Genomic DNA, 19,427 nt, shown 5'->3' on the forward strand with positions numbered 1-19,427 from the left:
TTCAGGTGTTTTCCTCTTTCCAGACTCGTGCACACTGCCACACCTTGGACACTTAGGGGCTTCTGGACTCGGAAAATAAGCCGTTGGTGAACGAAAAATAAGTCACTACCTCTATCTATGCCCAAACATGAAGATTATTTACTGTGCCAAAGATGATGATTTCCTTCAAATCACTGATTCGTTGTTAGTCTTTTGGGGGTGCGAGGCAGGACCGTGCATGGGATTCCTTTGAAGATCTGATGAGAACCATGACTCTCCCAAGAAAAATGCACGACAATTTTACAAACATACTTCGTAAGGTTCAGACCCAGAAGCCAGGGTAAGAACTCCCTTAAATGTTTTGCTTGGTAGGAAGGATAAAGGGAGATGTGGAGAGTAGGAGAGACAAAAGCAAGAAGCAAATACTACCAGTAGAAAATGGCCCAAATACTTTCAGGTATGTGATGTTTGTATAAGTAAAATGATGAGCGATTGTCTTAGTTTACAGAAATCCATGTGCCACAATTTCTAGAGGTATCTTGGATCTTTCTAATCCTTCCCTGGTAAAATGGGGGATGTCAGCAAGAGTTTGAGGATATCTAAGTTGTAAAATAGACATGAGAACATCACCAATAAGCTGGACTCCAGACAGCTCTGTCTAGGATTTTATTAGACTGCTTTTTTTTCCCCCCAATATACCTGTATTGGAAGATTGAGACAAAAAGGCACAAACTCACATTAAATAAACAAGGTAATCTAATCAGGTCTACAAAGTGTATTTTGTAAAAGAAGTAGCACTAGGAACCAACCAAAATAAGTCAGGGAGTCCCAGCAGGGACTGTAAGAGAATTGGGGAAGATATACACGTGCCCACAATACTGACCCTGTCCCCTACGCCTCTCCGTGAGAAGCCCAGAGCCCAGCACCCCTCATCCCCCAGAGGCACCGCTGCTTCCAACCGGGACTGCAGCCCTGGAAATCCGATGGAAGCAGCTGGTCTGAAGGGGCATGGCACATCCTCAAAGACTACCCTTGGAGCTAAGCCTTGCATCCTAAGCCCCTCTGAGTGCTAGTCAGTTTGGGCAGGGTAAGTAAGAAGGGAAGGGAGGTACTTAAAAGGTATCATTGCCCAGCAGCGACACTCTCCACGGGGACAGAATAGACCAGGCTCATCCCTCCTTACGCTGATGTGGACTGGAGCCCCAGATCCAGCTGACCTCTGAATCAGCTCACATGGATGCTGAACTGGGGCAACAGGTGGAGGCAGGTGGAGCTAGAGAAAAGGCCCACAAAGAGCAAGCCCCGCTGCTCCCCAAGTTGGAGTGATATGTATGAATCTCAGAGAAGAACTGAAGGAAGAAGACCAACATCTGCTGACCCTCAAACCACGTAAACAATCGTCTGCTTCCATTATCACTGCTTGTTTCTCCCAGGCTAACGCACATCTGGACTTCACTTAGTTGATGAATGAAAGAAGGGAAAGCTTTAAGCACAAATATAATTACAGCTATTACAGAACTTGTAGGAAAACATGTACATTTTTCTCCAGTAGGAATGCCACTTCAACTTGCCCTGTCAAATGCGACCAGCAGTTGGGCTGCTAATAACCAAATGAATTGCCCCAGATCCATTACTATAGACCCCACAAGGTGCGGAGACTAAAAGGAAGGTGTGTTGGGGTATCTTGTGGTCCCAGAGGGGACTCAGTGAAGGCAGGAGCTAACCACGCTGAACCTGTCCCCCCTGCCTTGCCCCAGGGGGGCCACAGGGAAGCAGCCATCAGGAAGTCCCAGACGTGACACTCCCTTATTGCACTTAGAAATCAGTAAGGCAAAACAAACTGACAAAAACCTAAGGACAGATCATCCCATTCTGCTTCTTGCTCCCCTAACAGAGATTTGGTCTCTCGTTAGCTTGAGTCACTGCACACTTGGCCAACAAACTTCACGAGGCTCGGGAGATGTCAAGTGACACCACAGCTATCTCAGATTCTCCCACTGGGAAGGCGTACTCCAGCGCTGCCAAGTCACAGGCGACTAGGAAGCCCTCAGCAGCCTCTGCTCCCCCGCAGGCCTGGGCTTTCACACCAGCCAACTTTGGTAGAATTCGCCACTGCGATCACTCCTGGCTCTTGATTGTCCAGGGCAGAACTCTGCATGGGGGCAGGACAAGCTGAGATCTTGATCCTTTCCGGCCACTGGAGAGGAGGGGGGAACGTGTTCTGGGAAAAAGCTTTTTGCATGCTTGTTTTGTGCAGCATGAAAAGATCAAGACCCCTTGTGTCCTGACCAGCCTCAGACAGAGGACAGGAATCTAAGAAAGCACAGAGAGGAGGGGGTTATTGCTGAGTGGCAGCACCAGCCCAAAAGGGAAGAAGAGTGTGGACACAGAGCTCCTGGGGATGGTGGGAGCTGGGGGGTGGGCACACTATTAGGTATATATGGGGCAGACTCAATTCTAAGGGCCACGTGGGACAGTCCCCTCCAGGAGAGTTGACCCGGGCATATTACAGGCTCTGCAGAGATTCAGACAGAGTAGGCAACAGGAGGGCCAAGGAGCCATAGGTATTTCTAAGACGAGTGACCAGCGATGCGATGACTGGAGCAGGGGTTATCTGTTGTTTAATTTTCAAAACAGACTGGCTGGGCCTTGGGTACTTCCATGGTGCCTAGAGCACTCTTAACAGTGGGTTCCTAGGAGCAGAGATCAGAATTACGAAGCCACACTGATGTTCTGGGCAACTGGGGGGGAAACAAATCTATTTCTGCCTCATCCCCTCTCCCCCTGTGAGCACTCAAAATTGCGAAGACCTGCCCAGGAAGCCAAACACTTCAGTTTATCCCAAGGTTGAAAACAAAGTAAATCCTTTAAATCACCACATCACAAAAGGTAGCTATTTTCAAAGACTAAAAATGTCACTTGGAAATAAAGGGGGGTGGGCAGGGCACACAGAAATGGGTCAAGAACACAATGGTTGAAGAGGGAGGCGCTGTAAATACAGCCGCCTACAACGCCACGCATCTCAGAGGGGCAGGTTCCCGCTCACACGGGCTGCATAATACCAGACGGTCTATTTGTTCACAACAGTAAAGGGCATCTAGAATTAGCTACGGTAAGGGGTCAGAGTTGCCTGAAGAATGGGCACAGAAGGCTGCGTCCGGAGATGGCCTGTCACTCGGGAGCGTGGAGCTGCTGGGCCTTCCTGTTGACCACTGGCTTGCAAAACTGGAAGAGAAAGAAAACAGAAACACTAAATCATGGACGGGGGAATTTCAAAAGGAGGAAGTATGCCAGGCAGAGCGGGGCGGGGTGAGGGGCGGGGGTGGGGGGTGAAGAGGGAGGGGACTGAGGTCCCAGCGGGGGCAAGAAGCTGGCGTCGCCACCACCCGTCCTGTCCTACCCTCTCATCTCCCGGAAGGTCTCCTCAAGCGTGCGGGGCAGGAAACAAGCAGAGGTTCGTGGCACAGCGGCTGAGTCCTGGGCCCCCCAGTGCTAGGCAGCCAGGTTTTATTGGATAACATTATTTTTTCTCAGAGCCAGATGGGGAGCAGGGCCAGGCCTTTCGTTCCGTGCCTAACCCCTCTGAGCTGCTGGAGTAAGAACAAGTCTAGAGGCTCTGGGAGCTGACAGAAGGAAGGATCTTGGGAAGGGATGACCATGTGCAACAAGGGACATCCCAACCTGGTCCTACGGCCTGGGCAGAAATACTCTCCCAGTACCTGAAAGGTGCTGTCTCCGATGGGGACATCTGGGATCAGAGGGTACAGAGAGGAAGGAAATGAAGCACCAGACCCAGCGAGGACCACTAGGAAAAGCTGTCTGGGCAGCGAATATTCCAAGGGCTGGGCAGGGAACGGCTCTGGTCCAGGGGGTAAAGGGGCAACCAGAAGCCCAGCTTCCACTTGAAATGGCTCCCCTCACGGGAGGAAGAGTCATCAGGTGCAGATAAGCTGATTCTCATCCGCTGCCCCCTTCCAGCCCCACGTCCCACCCCCTGCCCGTCTCTAGTGGGTTTGTATCCAATCACATGGATCCCTGAAATGTCTTGAAAGCCATCATCTCCTTCAGTGGAAGCCCGAGAGCTCTCTGGCACCACAACCATCATTACAACTAGAGGGCAGGATGAGGAAAGAGGCGAGGACCCAGACTGATGACTGATTTTGGCGTCTGTGATGCACTCAGTGAGAAACTTGGTACATACGGTGCAGGAGGGGGGGAGTGGCTTTAGTCATCCGCCGTCATGCCTTTCACTGGGTCCTTTTGTCTCATCTGCAACAGAAAAGAGGAGAAATGCAAGGTGTTTGCTGCTGCTGGAACTCCACCACAGGCACAAATTCCTCCTCCTCAAGCCTGCCAGCGGATAGGGTAGAGCATGTATTTTGCGCACAAAGCAAATCGGAAGAATTGAATTCTGCGTACACAGGGCCAATGCCACACAATTTATAGCTCTGCCACTGGTCCCAGCGGCCATGATTTCTAGTTCTCTCCCCTGCGTCTCAGTGTTGGGGTTTAGTTCTTAAGCTCCTCTCTTTCTTTCATTAATTGAACAAATATTTATGAAGCATCTTTTTTTTGGCAAGGCACGGTTCCCAGCCTGAAGATTCAGCCATGAACCAAAACAGACCAAGTTTCTCCTCAGGGAGCTTACATTCTGGGACAAAGTAAGGGGAAGACAGAGAAACTAGTCCACGTCAGATGGGGCTGCAGGTTGCTGGGATGGAGAATGGCTCAGGGGAGGTGCTGTTTTATGAGCTGCCTGGGGAAGGCCTCTCTGATAAGTGACGTCTAAGCAGAGACCTGAAGGAAATGAGGCAGGAAATCCTGTGGGTACTCAGGGGCGGCGGTGGGGGGGTGGGGGTGAGGGCGCAGCAGGAAACATTTCAGGCAGAGGGAACAGCAATTCCCTTTCCTGGGCTCTGCTTAGAGGCTTCGCCTGGGACTTGCCTGTTTCCAGGGCGGGTGTGTGTGTATGTGTATGTGTGTGTGTGTGTGTGTGCACGCAGGTTCCATCCCTGGTTGGGGAGGACCCCACATGCTGTGTGACATGGCCAAAAAAAAAAAAGAGGTTTTGGCCAGTCTGCCCAGTCAGCCAAGTGGGCACAGGGATGGAGAGTGCAGGTGGCAGAGCTCAGCTTGGCAGAAGTGTGAGGCTGCTGGAGAACAGAACAGGGTCTTCTCTGGGAGCACTGAGTGGTCCCTGTCCCCTGCACCTTTCAACAGCAGTGGACACAACTTCTTGTTGGGAACACCGTGCTGGTGATTGCTCTCAAATCCTTTCCAACTTGAAAACAGTTTCTAATTGCAGGATGCCTATAACATGTCTATTATAACTTCCCATTAGACATGTCTTCACTGTCCATGAATTTTCTGTGCCAGGTATCAGTCTTTACTCATTCAACAACTTTTGAGCCCCTCAGAGCATAGGCGCTGGAATCAGACTGCCTGGATCACATTCTGGCTTCATCACTAAATTGTGACCTTGAACAAGTTACTTCACTGCTCTCTAAGCCTCAATTTCTGTAATAATAAAAATAGAGATAATAATAGACACTACATATGTCATGGGGTTGTAATGAAGATTAAGCTATTCAGGGAGAGTACTTAGCACAGAGGAGTGCTTGGAACGCTGTACATGTTATCAGTCCTGTTATGTCTTTGTTCTAAATAGCACAGCGAACACGCCATGTGTGCACATAACACTCAAGAAGCTGCACGTTTAAGCTACAGCCTCCTCAGTTGTGCTTTATTCACTAGACTTCAGCCACATTATTCAGAGACTCTATCTCATCAGTAGTAGCTTTCCACTGGGAAACACCTTTGAATATACTTCCTGCCACATTTCAAACCCATGACCGTTGTTTACCGCCCCCCTAACTATTATAAATCACTGAGCCCACGTGGAACCTGAACATGAGAAAAACATCCTCCCGGTCCTCCCCAGAGTTTCCCATAGTCACTCCCTACTGATAATGATTACTGTGATTATATCTAAGCTCGCAGCTTGGTCTTTCAGGTTAGAGTTTTCTCAAAATCCTTTTCTTTCCTTGGCTGTGCTGAGCTGCTTGTGGGATCTTAGTTCCTTGACCAGGGACTGAACCCAAAGCCACAGCAGTGACAGTTCTTAGCTCCCTCTTGGAATGCCTCTTCCCTGTAGATTTTGCTCAAAACTCACTTTCCTGAATGGTAGCTTTAAATTTATATTGCTCCTATAACTTTGGTTATCCATAGTAATTAATAAAGTACTTTATAAGAGCTTAACAAACTCAAGATTTTTCTTGAGTCAAATTTTTTAAAAGACGGAAAGTTACCCTTGTGGTGTGAGGTCGGAATTGGAAGTATTTGTGTGAACGTAATAGATCAGAGAGAGATAGAAATAGCTACAGATGTTAAAATCCCTCCAGGCCATCCTACGAGGAGGTCTGGGATCAGCAGCACCCCAAGAGTGATGACCACACCCAGGTAAATAAAGGTAACTTCACCCGGACTAGACAAGAAGGACAGGCAGAATACAAGGAAAAGAACACCGAGCCTGTGACCTTTTGGTCTGAAATACAGACGCTGGATCTAATCACGCAGAAGCACTGGACTAACCCCAACTGAAACACCGTCTACAAAATGACTAGCCTATCACCTCCACGAATGTCAAGGTCATGGAACTCCCAGAAAACAGAGGCTGCGCCAGACTGAGACTAGGAGGGTGCGCTGGTGGACGCTGTCTTACCCTTTCCTTCGTATTCTTGTCATTTTCATTAAGTTTGAAACTCTTTCAGAAAACAACAAAAAAAGAAAGTCCTTCAAAATAATTACAAAACCCCCTACCCCACCCCCCAAACCAAAAATGGGAACTTCCCTGGTGGTGCAGTGACTAGGACTCCATGCAGGGGACCTGGGTTCGATCCTTGGTCAGGGAGCTAGATCCCACATGCCACAACTAAAGATCTGGAGTGCCCACAACTTAAGACCCAGCGCAGCCAGCCAAATAAATAAATGTGAAAGAAGACAGAAATGCACTCATTACATGGCTGCTCACTAATGACCATTCATGTACATTTTCAATAATCAAAGAGGCTAAGATTTAGTATTATGGGAGCAAAGCTTTTGGGTCTCAAGCAGATACCTATAGACCCTGAGAGCTCACTGCCTGGCTTGCATTTACTAACGCAAAGCCAGGTCCTGTTCTCCTATTGCTTGAAATAAGATGCAACTTCCTATCAGGAAACACAATAGCTTCCTTTACTCTCAAAGACAAGGTCCCCCCACAGAGGGTGCACCGAAATAAAAATGCAATATTTCATTCTTACAATGAAATGTTCTAAGAATGCTTATTTCCTGTTTTCAGGGGCCTAAAATGAGAGATTTTATCTAACATTTATAGTGTTCCTCGGATCAAGCCATCACCGGCTATCTATGCACATACAGTCAAGGAACACAAAAACAGAAGCTCCGGTCCTGAATGATTTCTTTTTAGCAGGGCTTTGCTCTAGGCAATGAGGCCAGGGGCTGGAAGAAAGGTACTTTCATTCCTCTACTTATTTTTATTTATTTATTTGGTCGTCTTCTTCTTTTTTAAAAAATATTTTTCTGCATCTTTTGAAAACTGCTTTTCCTATAAGTATGAAATACACCTTTGACTTAAAGGAACTTGTAAAAGTATCAGTGTCAATTTCCTGGGTGTGATATCATATTATCATTTTGTAAGACGTAGTCACTGGGAGAAGCAGATCTCCTCTCTGTATTATTTCTTACCCCTGCATGTGAATCTCACAATCATCTCAAAATAAAAAATTCAGTAAAAAAAATTAAGCTAGAAGGAAATCTAAAAAAGAGGGGATATATGTACATACAGCCGATTCACTCTGCTGTACAGCAGAAACTAACACAACACTGTGAAGCAATTATACTCCAACAAAAATTAAGTAAAAAATTAAGCCAGTAAAAAAAAAATCATATATGACACTGAATAGTAACCACAAACCTGTTCTGAAAGCACAAGGCAAATGCGGAACTGAACTTCTTTAGAAGCCTACTCTATAAACAGGTTCAGCCTTTTGGGGGAGAAATCTGGCAATAAGTAACAAGAATGTTAAATCCTCTAATTCTACTTGTAGGAATTTATTCTAAGTAAATAATCCTAATTACCCAAACAATGGAGTGCATAGAAATTTCTCATCATGGCATTATTTATAAACAATGAAAACCTGCAAACAACATGAAGGAAAATCCAACACGGGCCAGAGAGTACAGAGCAAGATGCAGCTACGTGAGAAACGTGTATGTGGAGGGACTTTTCTCCTGGTTTGAATGCTGTTACAGTGTTTAGAGAAGAGTGAGAGGACCACCCAGGCTCGTGAAGCACCATCAGAACCAAGTGTGTAAGAATTCTTAAAACGTTTATAGTGGTTGTTTTTAAATAGAGTACAAGTGATTTTTTTCTATTTTTTTACTTTCCTAAAAACTGTTTAATGCTTATACATTACCTTAATATCAAAAAATTTAAATATTTATAAAGAAAATAAAGCTGCTCCCCTATTTCAAGATGCTGGTCAATATTCCAGGTGGTCTGCTCTGGGGTCAACCGCTGCTGGGCAGGGCGGAGGGAATTAAGACTCCAAGGACAGCATCAGCTTCAGAAGACAGGGATCCCTCGGCCTCAGAAGAACTCGCTCTGCCCTCTGCAGGCACTACGGGAATCTCAGATACAATCTTCCACAGCCCAGCACAAGAACCAGGCACTGAGTGTTTTAATCTGAAGACCCTTGTCTATCACAATCCCAAACAGGGAACTCTGGGATGTAGTATCGTGCCAGGCACTTCATTGCACAGGGATGTTTAGGTAATTGATAGGTAATAGGTCCAGTGTTTAAGACTTAAAATCTAGAAGTAATGGTGAATCATCAGTGAAAAAGCCAGAGGATGGACCAAGGGCCCTCTTCATCCATACTAAAGTGATGAGAAAGAGACAGGCACATTCAGACTCAAGCAAATGGAAAAGGAGATTGTCTACAGAGACGCTCAGAGACAAGCCCGCCAAGTGAGCCCACAGAGCAAAGAGTGCCACGAAGCCTCTGAGCTCCATCCCAAAGTACAAAGTCCAGAAGGGATGGGCAGTGGAGGGATCAGAGGAGCCAGAGTTAGAGAGGCAGACCCACGGGGGAAGACGAGGACGAAAATGCTGCAGGGTCTTCAATCATGTGTTCGTTGCTGTTTTTCAGCAAATGTTCTAGAGAGTCCTGTAAACAGGGAAACAAGCTGTTTTGTTGGGGTTTTTTTACAATTTTTAAAATGAGTCCTCTTCTCCCTATCTCATTATCTCGAGTTAATGACCAAGGTCCAGGAGGTACCTGCTCTCTGAACTGGAAGGTATCCTTAACTTCTCTGCAAAGAATACCCGTGGCACAGGTAGCCGAGAGGATGTCGTGACAGTGCGTGTCAGATGTCAGCTCCCCACACGTGACAGGCACATGGGAAGACCTCATAAACGTCAGCTTCTATTAATAATAAAGGACGTTACTGTGTGGGAATTCCCTGGCAGTCCAGTGGTCAGGACTTGGTACTCTCATGCCGTGGCCCTGGGTTCAATCCCTGGACAGGGAACTAAGATCCCGTAAGCCACAGAAAAGCAACTTATTGCAAATCAACTATATACTTCAATTAAAAAATATGGATAGATAGATATGTTTATGACTGGCATGTTCATAAGACAGGGAGTTCCCCATTACAGGAGGTGCTCAAGCACAAGCTAAGGGGAAAGGGCAGAGAAGACTCGAGCACTGGCCACATAATTAGACTAAATGACCTTTAAGGTACTTTCTTCCACTTTTGAGATTATGCGTTTCTTAAGAACAGGACAGGAGAGGAGGGAGGGGAGAGAGGGAGAGCCACTGCTCCCCCACAGGCACACATTTCCTGACATTTTTGTTTTTAGGGCAAAGGCCTAATCTCTTGATCCCTTGTTTCTCAAATCCTTGAGCCTCATCCAAGAACGGCGGGTTCACCTCCCAGAGGACAAGAGTTATGGCAGGGGTGACTGTGGCCTTATAGTGACCTCTTGTAACTCACAAAACAACCCACTCACACCAGACTGCTATGCCTTGGTTTAAAGAATAACAGTCATAATTTCTATCACAAACTTGCAGTTAATCATGGCAGGCTGGATGCAGTGCAAGCATTTACTGCTATTTCTCCTCCAAAGCTTAGCATGATGACAGTAAAGGAATTAAAAAAAAAGAAAGAAAAAAAGATGGAAAGATGGAAAACTACAAAGACAACAAGAACAGAGGAGGAGACAACAGCAGGTAAGAGATGGAAACAGCATTCTGGAAGACGAAAGGAGGACGGAGGAGCAGTGACTAATCTGCAGAGCAGCAGGAGCTGCGGGTGAGGAGGGCAGCCGGGAGGGAGCGGACCCACTACTGCCGCAGGTTCTCCAGAAGCTTGGCAACCGGCAGCAGCAGGTGCCTCTATGTGGAGGGAGTGCGGCTGGGGTGAGAAACGGGTGACTTCTTTGCAAGTGGAAATAAAGAAGAGTTTGGCTCTGGCGTGTCCTGTGTTTACTCCCCTGGTTCTCAGTCTGCCCCTAGGACCTTTCCCTAGATCAGCTCCCAAGATGCTGGCCTTGACCAGCCCCATGAAAAAAAGGCTGGGGTGTCCTCTTGAAGCAAAATGAGCAGCCCAAGAAAAACAGACTCAGGAGCCTGAAGTGGGAAGTCCCAGTGAAACCATCTGACTACACTTCAGTAAGCCCAGCCACTGATTCAGAACTTGGGTGAACTCCGAGAGATGGTGAGGGACAGGGAGGCCTGGCGTGCTGCAGTCCTTGGGGTCGCAAAGAGTTGGACACAACCGAGCAACTGAACAATAACAACAATTGATTCAGAGAGCTTCATCCACTTTTTGGAGCTTCACTCTTCACTGTGAATGGACAGCCCAGGACCCCCAGTCATTGGAGGGAAGCCCCTAAGAGGAAACATGAAGTCCAATGGGAAGAGGAGCTCAGGGGAAACAATGTTCAGGGGGAAGAGAGACCTCAAAACCAAACGCAAGAACCAAACCCCATGCTTCAGAAAAGGAAACTGATGCCAAGAACAGAACAAGAAGTGCTTAAGAATGTCTTAAATTCAATAGAGGAGAGAGAAGTTAACATCAGAAAACCTCTCCTAGAAAGCACACAAAAAAGGAGACAAAAAATAAGAAAATTAGAAGGTCGATTCATGATGTCCAACTTCTAACAACAACAGAAAATTCCAGAAAGAGAACAAAGGGGACAGAAGGGAGAAAATCATGAAACAGGGGACACAGAAACATTTTCCAGAACTGAAGAGATCTTCAGATTAAAGTGTCTATCGAGTGGGAGCAAAATGAATGAGAATGAACCAGCCTCAACTACTGATATTGTGGCAACCAGCCCAACCACGCACCCGCGTAAGACTCAAAGACACAACTTAATGATACAGACACAAAACTAAGCTAACAACGAGGGGCGCGTTTACTAACTTCCTAAGAAAACCAGAATTATCCACGGAAGAAATGAAAACCAGAGGCGGGGACAGGGTTCAGATATATATGTATGTGTATGGCCGAGTCCCTTCACTGTTCACCTGAGTTATCACAGTATGCATTAACTGGCTGCACCCCAATACTAGAGAAGGAAATGGCAACCCGCTCCAGTATTTTTGCCTGGAAAATTCCATAGACAGGAGAGGCTGGCGGGATACAGTCCATGCAGTTGCAGAGTTGGACATGACTGAGCTAATGTATGTATACCCAACACAAAAAATTCAAAAAAAAAAAAGGATTGCAAGGGGCTACTTCTGGGGCCGCAACCTTGGGGATAGGGCAGAAGAAGCTAGCGTCTTCCTCCTAAGTGTGGGATACTACCTGAGTTCAAACCTATGAAAATACTTGTGGGGTGACGGTACTGACTGCGGCGACTGTTGCACGAACGTCTGTTTATCTGCAAACTCCGCAAGATGTACACATTAAATAGGTGCAGCTCTCTGTATGTCAGACCTCAGTGAAGTGGCTTTTTTTATAAATGGAAAAAAAAACCTCTGAAAATAAAACTTTGATAGAAGTATTTTTAGAAAGAGAAAAACTAAGAAAGGAGAGCCACACGTGAGCCAGAAGTACAGTCAGCACAAAGGCTCCAGGCCGCTGCGAACGGGGCCAGAACACGCCCCCAGTGGTTTTGCTTGCTTTCCCACCGCCAACTATTTAAAAAAGTCCAGTTCTAAGGAGGGATTTCTGCATCTGCAGTTATCTTGGACAATACAGATCATCCAAACTTTTGGCACAATTATCCACAGAATGGAGAAACAAAGACGAGGCCTAGGGACTGAAGAAGAACTCTGAGGACGAGTGCCCTCGAGCTGTGGACCTGAGGGAGGCAGCTCAGCAGATCCCCTGGACAGCCTGCCCAGAATTCGACCCCAAGAGTCTTATACTCTTTAGATCCCAAGAGTTTTTAAACGTTGGCTGTTGGCCAACGTTTCCATGACCCTGGGGTATGCTGGCCTGCTTGGCAGCAACAGGCAACTGGTGCTGCAGACTAAAACCTCAGAGGCTCTGTCCCTGTTCCTCCATTTGGTAACTTGTTTCTTTTTTTTTTGGTCAGGACTCAGGTGACCACAAGATTCAAGGCTTCTCTCTTACACTGTTAGAATCGCCAGAGCTCTGGACATTAAAACCTACCGCTTCCTGAAGATCTTTAGCAGAAGCAGGACTTGTGTCCAAAATCCTACCACTTCCCTGGAACTGCAGCTGAATGAATAACTTAAACATCTGCCTTCAACAGGAACTCACTCAGCAAACCGCTGCAACCAGTGAGTCAGCCCGGAAGTGTCATCCTGGAGGGTAGAATCCATTCCCCACGGGGCGCCCCCTCCAAGGAAGAGCACGTGGGCCCACTTTCCACCAAGACCAGCACAGCGCAGCGGGAGCACCAGTGTAGTGGGGGGCACCTTGGACCTGGGCCTGCATCTCACCTGAGGGCCCGCTGGAGAGCCAGGCACGGCTGTGCTAAGCTCTGCCTGCCACACACCAGGCTCCATGACAACCCTGCCAGGGCAAGGAGGGAGAGATGGATGGCAGTTCGTATGAAACAGAGCTTCCTACCTTATTTTCAGCCCCAAGAGGCAGGAAGGAGACCCCGATGGCATGTAGAGGGAGGAGAAGCGGCCGAGTGACTGAGTGCTACGGCTCCTCCTCCCTTGACTGTGTCACCTGCAGGCTGTGTGACCCTGGGCCCGGCCTTGAACTCTCAGCGCCTCTACCTCCTCACCTGAGTGTGGGGAAACAGCGGCACCCCCTCACAGGGGTTGTGAGAACCACAGGAGATGGGCCGAGACCTGGAGAAGCCCTCCAAATGATGCCTCACACTGGTGGGCGCCTGAGTGCTATTTACTAACAGTCTCCTCAGAGGGAGTCTTGCAGGCAAGCAGCCCCAAATTCCTCAAAGGAGGCAAGAGGGGTGCTAGGTCTTCAGGCTCCCATGGAGCAGCAGATAGCTCTCCTTCTGGGAACCATGCCAAGCCAGAAAGAAAAAAAAGAGGCGGGGGCAAAGGCTCCAAACTCTAAAACAGCTCCAACGCCGTTAAAAAGGGGTTGTGGTGTGCGCTCCGCCGCTGTCCTCTGTGGGCTACGTGCGCGCTATTCGTGGACCAGCCCAGCCTGCCTCCGCCTCCCGGGGCCACCTCCGCCTCTGCAGCCCAGCACGGTTCCCCCACCCGGCTCTGGAGGACCGTTGCGGCAACTGTATTACTCACTTGGCATTCAGCACAGCCCGCCATATCTGTCTCTCTGGATATGCCAAGACCTCGACTAGACTGCAAGTTCAAGAGCACAGGCTGCTTTCTTCCTTGTAGTTCCCATATCGCCTGGCATTAGACCTTACCCACAGTGGACGCTGACATGTTCCTAGAACCACAGGACGGTGCCCTCAGTGAGCTGCCCCGGCACGACAGTCTCCTAGCGGACAGCCCCGGAGTCTCCTCGGGCCTCCCACGTACCTCATCCAGCTGTCTCTTCGTCTCGTCTTCCATCCTTCGAATGTCGTCCATCGTCAGGTCGACCCACTTGTCCAGCCAACAGAACAGCTGCCGGTGGAAGTTTGTAAACAGACGCCTCTCTTGCTATAAAAAGGAGGGACCCAAGTTAGAACTGGAAGGTGGGGGCCGCTGCGGCAGCCCTCTTGCCCACGCCCTCCACGCCAGCACCCACAGTGTACTGGGAAGGTTGGGGGAGGAGTTGTAGGTACCCCACTGGCTGATCTGGATTGGTCCTCCAATCCCTCAGGTCAGTGACCCTTGCCTCCACATTTCTGATGGGTACGGCCTCAAGTCAGACAAGCCCCCGAGGAGAGAGTGGTGCCTAGCTTGCCCCAAGGCTCTGTGCCCAAGACAGGCAATCCATGAGCCAAGATCCCAAAATGACTGTGCCAAGTTCCTCCTTGTCTCTGGAGCCTCAAGGCCAGGTTAAAACTGGCCAGCAGCAGGGGGAGTCCCTGGCAGCCCAGTGGTCAGGACTCTGTGCTTCAACTGCCAAGGGCTTGGGTTCGATCCATGGTCAGGGAACTAAGATCACGCGTGCTGCGTGGCATGGCCAAAAATAAGTAAATGAAACTGGCCAACAGCTATGAAATGTTGCTGAATTTTACCAGACTCTCACACATCAGAGAGAAGACTACAGAGACTTCTTAGGTGCCACTGGGGCAAGTTACTCAGTTTTCCTGGGTCTCCCATTTACACATGTTATTACTTTTGTCTGATATTCTGTTAAAAAAAAAAAAAAAGGAAAAAAAAAGCCTTAGATTTGTCTAGTTCAGTAATTCAGGGTACTAGAGAATTTGGTCCACAGTACTTTTTGCCTTTTGATGTCAAGCAAAGATCCTGAGTTTTATTTGCCATTTAATCGTAACAAGCCCCCTCCTGTTTCCTTCTTTTGCCTCAGTCTCCTTCCCATTTGCATGTGGTACCCCTGGATGAACAGCGTTAAACTCTAAGAGTCTGGTGCAAGGGGAAGTGGGGGTCTGGGAAATCAGACCTATATATCCTGATGCTGGCCACTCTAGGATACAAGCCACATGGGTTGTATGATCTTCTCTTGGACAAAACACCCCCCACCAACACACTGGAAGGCCTCCCACCCTGGTCACTTACCTTATGTATAAAGTTTTCCACTTTGTTCTGCAGGCCCCACCACTTGAACTTGACAGTAACCAGTTTGTATGCACACATGTATGGGCAGTCTTTCTGATTTACAAGTTCTTGCTGTATTAGAAACACACCCACAGGCAGACAGGTAACTAAGAGCTGACCTCTGGCTCTCCCTTTGCGCCCCCCACCCCCTCCCAGTTCCCCACCTCCAGGAGGGAGGCCCAACCACACTGGCCCCAGCACCCCCTGGTGGTAAGAGTGTGAATTGCACCTTCCAATTGGGGCCCAAGGGTCCTCGGCCTGTTTTGATAGACTTATATTTTGCTGGGTCCTCTTCTGCCTTGTAATCCTGTCAGAAGTTGGGGGTGGGGGAGGGGGGTGGGTAGGGAAGAGAGAGGGAGAGAGAAAGAGATCAGATTTTCCACCGCAGTACAGTTCATACCATTCTTGATGCTTTTGGCGCAAAGAAAACATGGGAAAGTCTATAAACAAGATATAGAACTGTTTACATTTGCCTCTGAGGAGAGCTCTCTGTGATTTTGTCTGCCAGGGCTTGTTTTCAGTTTTACCAGACTGTGTGAGCAGGCCTGGATTTCCACTGTTTAAGATGGGGATTTGAAACCTGGAGTGAACATCCAGAGCACCAGGGAAGGTGTTTTCAAAATACAGTTGACCCTTGAGCAACACAGGGTAATTTTATTTTATTTTATTTTATTTTATTTTATTTTTTTAGGGTAATTTTAAAGAACAGGTAATTCTAAAACAGCAGCTGGAGCTGAGAACAACCAGCCAGTCATTTCTGAAATCTTCCAGTCCCACCTCTCTCTGGCTTGTTCTGTTTTGTTTTTAAACTGCCTTGTTTTAATAAAATCACTACTGGAAATGTTCGATGTATTGACTTTATCCTCTTGTGTACTGCTGTCAATCTCCCTTCACTGATTTAAAATGCAGTCAATGCTGTGTGTTAATTAACAGTAACAAAAGTTTACTCTTGGGCTGTTTCTCTGCATTAACTAATGTGGGCAAGGGAAAACCTAAACTCCTTATAGCATCTGCTTATCAAAAATAACAAAGATATACAATCACATGCATTCACATACAGTAGTGAAGCACCTTCCAAAGTGAAGGAGATTACCTATTAAACCTTCCCTACCTCTGCTTCTCTCCACTCACACGAAACAACCAGAATCGACAAAACACTCAAAGGGCCATCCTCTCGGCTAGTGTTTCTGTCTGAGAACTATCTGGGGATGTTCCGTTTGAGGTATATAGATGCACACTTAGGATCTATTCACGTTGCTATGTATGTTATACTTCAATGAAAAGTTTTTGTTTTTTTGTTTTTGTTTTAAATCCACTAATCTTTTGAGGATAGGAGTGGGGATATTAAGCCAAGAAGCATAAGAGTGTATATCTGGGCCACTATTTGCCTGGTGGTATCCCCAAGTCAAGATAAGGTGATTCTTAACACTCATTTAGAAAATAAAATACTCAAGAGAGAACTTCCCTTTGACTCAGGTTGGTATGATTCCTTGGTTTCTCTGACATAAGTGACTTCTGCATCTCAAAGGCCACCCATACAGCTGAATACTTCCTACCTTGCTAAGTACTTGGCTTCGATCTGCAATGTCTATATATATGACTTCCACATGTTTCCATGCCTCAGGCTCCAGTTTATGCACCTGCAGGAACAAGGGTGACCACTCATTATGTACAATTTTATAGCTACCACACCCTTTACCCAGAATGGACATCTAACAGCAGCTGTTCCCATAGCCATAGTCATGAGATTCCTACCAGTCCATACAAAACTATCCAAAGGAGTGGGAGGGTGAATGAATTTTAAGTGGACATACATTTGAGAACTAATGCTCTTTCAAGCTAAATATGACTGCAGCAGCCCAAGACACTCTCCAGGCTCCCCTAGCACCTTCTTTATTTCCGTGTGTTCCCCCTTTGTAAAGATTGCATATTCCTCTTGTGAGGATCCTGCCTGCTTAGCCATATACTGCTTATTTTGATGCTCTTAAAAATTATTAATAACTAACTTGGAACTTCCCTGTGGGCCAGTGGTTAAGACTTTGCCTTGCAATCTGGGGAGCTAATATCCCTCATACCTTATGGCCAAAAAGCCAGAACATAAAAAAACAACAGAAGCAATACTGTAACAAGTTCAAGGAAGACTTTAAAAATGGTCCACATTAAAAAAAAAAAAAAAAGGTCCACATTAAAAAAAAGTAAAAGATCTTAAAAAAAAGATAAAAATTAACTAACTCAAAGAGGTGGTATGAGTTACAAAATTCTGATACAAGTTGAAACGTACAAAAGGATATGATAAAAAGTAACTCTTTCTCTTGCATGTCTCTCAGTCAGCTCCCAGGTACCACCACTGCAGAGATTTTCTTTTAATACAGAAGGTAGCACATATTTAACATCCTTTTTTTCCCCACTGAACAATATCTTTTAAAGACTGTTCCCTCCTGGCTCTTTTTAATGGCTGCATAATAAACGGCTACATGGTTGCACAATGTTTTCTTTAACAGGATCCCACTGGTGGGCTCTTATGTTTTTAACCTTTGGCTACACCAAGAATGGCTCAGTCGTAAAGAATCCCCCCGCCAATGCAGGAGACTTCAGTTTGATCCCTGGGTTGGGAAGAGTCCCTGGAGGAGGATATGGCAACCCACTCCAGGATTCTTGCCTGGGATATCCCATAACCAGCAGAGCCTGGCAGGCTACAGTGTGTGGAGTCGCAAAGAGTCGGATATGATGTAGTGACTAAACCAACACCAACAATACAGCAATGACTCTCCCTGTATATTGAATGATTTCACACATACGAAAACATAACTATAGTATAAATTCCTAGGTGTGGAACTGCTGGAGTAAGGGACACGTATATTTTAAACCCGAGGAGTTACTGGCAAACTATGCTCTACAGAGGCTGTAATTTTGATGGGCTTTTTTCAGGGGTGTGGGGGCGCATCGCACATGTGGCTCTGGGATCTTAGTTCCCTGAGCAGGGACTGAACCCAGGCCCAGGCAGTGAAAGTGCCGAGTCCTAACCACTGGGTGGTCAGGGGATTCGCTCATTTTGATGTTATAAAACTTTAGCTCTTCTGTGCCAGGAGTTGTATTTTAGACCAATCCCAGCACTAGCAGAAGGTCCTTGAAAGCATCTTGGAGATCATACTTCTAAGATTAGAGACAGAGCAATCCCATGCTGGTAGGACAGATCTAGGCACAGGATGCGAGCTTCCTGGCCAAGAAAAAGGGGACCACAGTGAAGAGCCCTTGGCAGGGATAGTCTCGGTACCCTGTCCTGAGGCCTGGAAGGCCTCGGGGGGCTTGGGAAGTGCTACTTACGTTCTCCAGGGTCCCAAGATCAGGTTTGTGCCAGGTTTCAATTTTAATCAGGAAGTCTTCTTTCATGTACTCATTCTGCGGGAGGGGAAAGGACACCTTGCAGTCACTCGGCTCGAAGCTGCAGAGTAACTGCCCCTCACCACCCACTCTGGGCAGGCAGGAGCCCCCAGCCTCTGCCTGGTACCGACAGCTCACTGTACCGGGGGCCCACAGTACGCCAGGCGCACGGTACCTCACTCAGTCTTCACCCCAGCCTGTGAGGGCTGTGGCAACACGACCCTCACCTCACAGTTGAGGAAAGTGAAGTTCAGAGGGGACTTCCCAAGTCCACAGAGATAACAACAGACCTGGGCCTCAAACTCAGTTTTGTCTGACTTCAAAATTCACGTACTTAATCCTTGTATCTCTGCCATTCTCCTCGTGTGCAGGGTGTACAGGCTGACTGGCAGCGTGGGAAGAGCACAGGGAGACTCCCGAGCCATCCGAGCGTGTTGCCCACTTCCCCCGCCACTAGCCAGCCTTCAGCTGAGGCTGAAGTTCTCAGCCTTTTAAGCCTTCATACTAATTATCATCTTCTTCCCTTAGTGGTTTTAAAAACTGGAACTACTTAAAGGAGGAACATGTTAACCCCCTAACTCCTCAGTGGGAATCAGGCTCCCCGAAACTTCCTGTGAGGATGCTGCAGGGAGGACAGAGGGGGCGCTGACAGAGGGGCTGGGCAAGGAGAAGACCAGGCTGATGCCACAATCCTGCCTAGTGCTCACTGGGGTCAACAGATGCCCAAATGGGAATGCCCTGATCGGGTCAGTGGCACTGGAGTTTTCTGTACAGCCTTGAGGAGGCCAGGCCCGGGGCGGGCAGGGGAGAGCCACGCGTCACTCTGTACACATGAGACCTGGGGCTAGGACGCCACAGTCCTGACTACTGACT

At 47.6% G+C, this 19,427-nt stretch overlaps 1 protein-coding gene across 1 annotated transcript in view; it reads right to left on the reverse strand.

The window, feature by feature from the left end:
- Positions 1–631: 631 nt before the first annotated feature.
- Positions 632–19,427, reverse strand: part of PITPNA (phosphatidylinositol transfer protein alpha) — a 35,812-nt gene continuing 17,016 nt past the window's right edge. Inside the window, exons 6-12 of the mRNA XM_019981598.2 lie at positions 18,498–18,572; positions 16,730–16,813; positions 15,403–15,480; positions 15,135–15,245; positions 13,986–14,108; positions 4,181–4,248; positions 632–3,204 (exon numbers count right to left, since the gene is read on the reverse strand). Coding sequence (XP_019837157.1) covers positions 4,204–4,248; positions 13,986–14,108; positions 15,135–15,245; positions 15,403–15,480; positions 16,730–16,813; positions 18,498–18,572 — 516 coding nt within the window. The 3' untranslated portion in view covers positions 632–3,204; positions 4,181–4,203. The remainder of the gene's footprint in view (positions 3,205–4,180; positions 4,249–13,985; positions 14,109–15,134; positions 15,246–15,402; positions 15,481–16,729; positions 16,814–18,497; positions 18,573–19,427) is intronic.

This window comes from Bos indicus, chromosome 19 (assembly GCF_029378745.1).
Source record: "Bos indicus isolate NIAB-ARS_2022 breed Sahiwal x Tharparkar chromosome 19, NIAB-ARS_B.indTharparkar_mat_pri_1.0, whole genome shotgun sequence".
Taxonomy (NCBI): Eukaryota; Metazoa; Chordata; class Mammalia; order Artiodactyla; family Bovidae; genus Bos; species Bos indicus.